Genomic DNA, 2,689 nt, shown 5'->3' with positions numbered 1-2,689 from the left:
CCGTCGCCCCCAAGTCCCAGCAGCCGGACCCTATAATAAACAAGTCTTTCCTTGATCCTCCCAGGCCGAGCGTGCCCCCGGGGACCTTGGCAGCTGCGGCTGGGGAGCAGCAGGACCAGGGGGCGTGGCCAGCGCTCCCCGGCGGGGGGCGGGGAAGCTGAGAGCCCCGGTTGCTGTGGGGAGAGGAGAGGAGGAGGAGCCCGAGGCTCTGTCACCAGGCAGGAGAGAACGTTGCGAACGTGCGCCCGGCTCTCATTGGCTGAGCAGGGCCACACTCCCGGGCCGCGATTGGGCGGCCGGGAGACCCCGAACTCAGGCTGGCCGGGGGGGCGTGGCCTCGTTCCGCTCGGGCGGTATAATAGGCGCCGCCGCTGGGATAGGGCTAGAAGAAGCGCAGGGGGGAGGGCAGAGCGGGAGGGCAAGCCCGGGCACCGTCCGCTCCATTGAACAGAACCCAGTCTCCGGATCCATTCAGACGGTCGCGGCTCCGCTCGCGGACTTGTCCCCCGAGGCTCTCGCTGGGCTCGGGTAAGTGCACCCGCCCGGTGGCGAGGAGGCCGCCCTCCCTGGACACAAGTCCCGGTGCCATCTCCCGGGTGCCTGTCAGCCCCCGCACTGACCCCCGCTCGCGCTCTTCTCCACCGCAGCGTCTTCAGCCCGACCCGTGCCCTCCGTGCCCCGAGCCCGACCCGGTTCCACAGACGCGTCTGCAGCAGAAGGTGCCCGCCATGCCAGGGCTTTGGGACCGCTTCTCCTCCTCCTCGCGGCCGTCCTCCCCGGAGCAGCCGCAGCAGCAGCGCCCGGCCCGGGGAGAAGGGCTAGGCCGCTGCGCTAGTCTGGAGAGCTCCGACTGCGAATCGCTGGACAGCCGCAACAGCGGCTTCGGCCCGGAGGAGGGTGAGTGAGGGAGAGCGGAGGCGGGAGGGCAGCGCCGCGGCCCCGGAGGGTAAAGCCTGCCTTCTTGGGGGGGGGGCTGGGGGGCTGGGGAGGGAAACTGAGGCCTCCGGGAGCGGGAGGGAGGTCCCCGAGCGGCTGGCCCCGCCCCCTCCGCCTGCTCACTTTGTCCCTCCTTCCCCAGATGCCGACTACCTGGACCAAGTGTCGCTCCCCGACTTCGACCTGCTCAGCGACCCCGAGGACGAGCATCTCTGCAGCAGCGTGATGCAGCTGCTCCAGGAGACCCTGAGCCAGGCCAGGCTGGGCAGCAAGCGCCCGGCCCGCCTCCTCATGCCCAGCCAGCTGGTGGCCCAGGTGGGCAAGGAGCTCCTGCGCCTGGCCTACAGCGAGCCCTGCGGCCTCCGGGGCGCCCTGCTGGACGTGTGCGTGGAGCAGGGCAAGAGCTGCCACAGCGTGGAGCAGCTGGCCGTGGACCCCAGCCTGGTGCCCACCTTCCAGCTGACCCTGGTGCTGAGACTGGACTCGCGCCTCTGGCCCAAGATCCAGGGACTGTTCAGCGCCGGGCCGTCCTCCTTCACCCCCGGCTTCAGCCAGTCCCTCAGCCTGAGCACCGGTTTCCGGGTCATCAAGAAGAAACTGTACAGTTCGGAGCAGCTCCTCATCGAGGAGTGCTGAGAGCCCGGCCCCGCCCCCGCCCCGGGACTGTGGTGGCAGGGAGGGGGCGCCGCGAGCCGGCGGAGGGGGGGGCAGCGGCCTTTGTGCGGAACTGACTAGAGCCACCTCTGGGGGGGGCCGCTCTCGGAGCCCGGAGGTGTGTGCAGGTGGCTGAGGGGATCTGGCGCCCTGCCAGGCGGTGGCCCCCCGCGAGGGGAGGGGGAGCGCCAGAAGCCCCCGGCCAGCCACGAGTCTCCAAACTGATATGTAGCATGAATCTCCTATTTTATTGTTATTATTGTTATTATTACTGACAGTGAAGATGACGAGTAGTGGGGTGACGTTGTGGAGACCGGGACTGAGCAGCTGGGCTGTTGGTCCCGGTCCCTTTGCAAAAGGGGCTTGTGTGTGCTTGTGTTTGACGGGTGGGGGTGGGGGGAGTTCTAGAAGACTGTTCTGTCATTTTTGTCCTGTGTGACTTTAAACCAGGGTCTGGAGGGGCCAAGTGTGTACGTTTTCCGGATCAGCTTCACTACTACTGACCTGTTTTAGGCAGCTATCTTAGAGACTCACACGAACGCTGGACACAGGAAGGCTTTGGGTGTTGGGAATCTGCAGATTCTGACACTTGGAAGGGGGGAAATGACTGCTGGGGCCAAGCAGTGGCGGTGGGGGCTGGACCCCTCCCCAAGTAGTGCCATATGGGGCTTCCATCTAGAACCGTTTTCGGGAATACACTTGATGTTCAAGTATTAAGACCTATGCAATATTTTTTACTTTTCTAATAAAAAAAGTTTGTTACATTTGATTGTCCTTTGTAAATCACTGCTGGGGGGGGGCACCTAGGACAGTGACTAGATTGGGGGCCTGGTGGTAGCTGGGGCTGAATGACTAAAATTGGATCCTTGGTGAATAGGATGAGCCCTCCTGCAGAGGGAGGGGCTTAGCCTCCAAGCCCCCGTAGGGTAAGATGTCCTGAGGTAGGGCATCTCCTGGTCACTTCTGGGGGGTTTACTTGGAAAGGCAAGGGACAAGTCCTTATGACCCTTAACCCCAGAAATGCTCATCAGCAGGATGGGGAAAATCTGCCCCTTCTAGTGAAGCTGATTATCAGGATAAATCCCTACGAGACCTTCAG

General features: G+C 63.9%; 1 protein-coding gene across 1 annotated transcript; it reads left to right on the top strand.

Moving 5' to 3' along the window:
* The first annotated feature begins 375 nt into the window (after positions 1–375).
* On the top strand, positions 376–2,354 carry DDIT4 (DNA damage inducible transcript 4). The gene is made up of 3 exons (XM_074296871.1): positions 376–528; positions 648–897; positions 1,079–2,354. The coding sequence occupies exons 2-3, from the start codon at positions 729–731 to the stop codon at positions 1,570–1,572; spliced, it is 663 nt and encodes a 220-aa protein (XP_074152972.1). The 5' UTR covers positions 376–528; positions 648–728; the 3' UTR covers positions 1,573–2,354.
* The last annotated feature ends 335 nt before the right edge of the window (positions 2,355–2,689 follow it).

Source organism: Sminthopsis crassicaudata, chromosome 2, assembly GCF_048593235.1.
Source record: "Sminthopsis crassicaudata isolate SCR6 chromosome 2, ASM4859323v1, whole genome shotgun sequence".
Taxonomy (NCBI): Eukaryota; Metazoa; Chordata; class Mammalia; order Dasyuromorphia; family Dasyuridae; genus Sminthopsis; species Sminthopsis crassicaudata.
The sequence above is the reverse complement of the archived record's forward strand: the minus strand, read 5'-3'. Positions and strand labels throughout refer to the sequence as shown.

Excerpts from the sequence above, each read along its gene's own strand:
- DDIT4 (XM_074296871.1), top strand. The coding sequence starts at position 729 with ATGCCAGGGCTTTGGGACCGCTTCTCCTCCTCCTCGCGGCCGTCCTCC. Across the intron at positions 898-1,078 it reads CGGCTTCGGCCCGGAGGAGG|ATGCCGACTACCTGGACCAA; the intron begins GTGAGTGAGGGA and ends CTCCTTCCCCAG.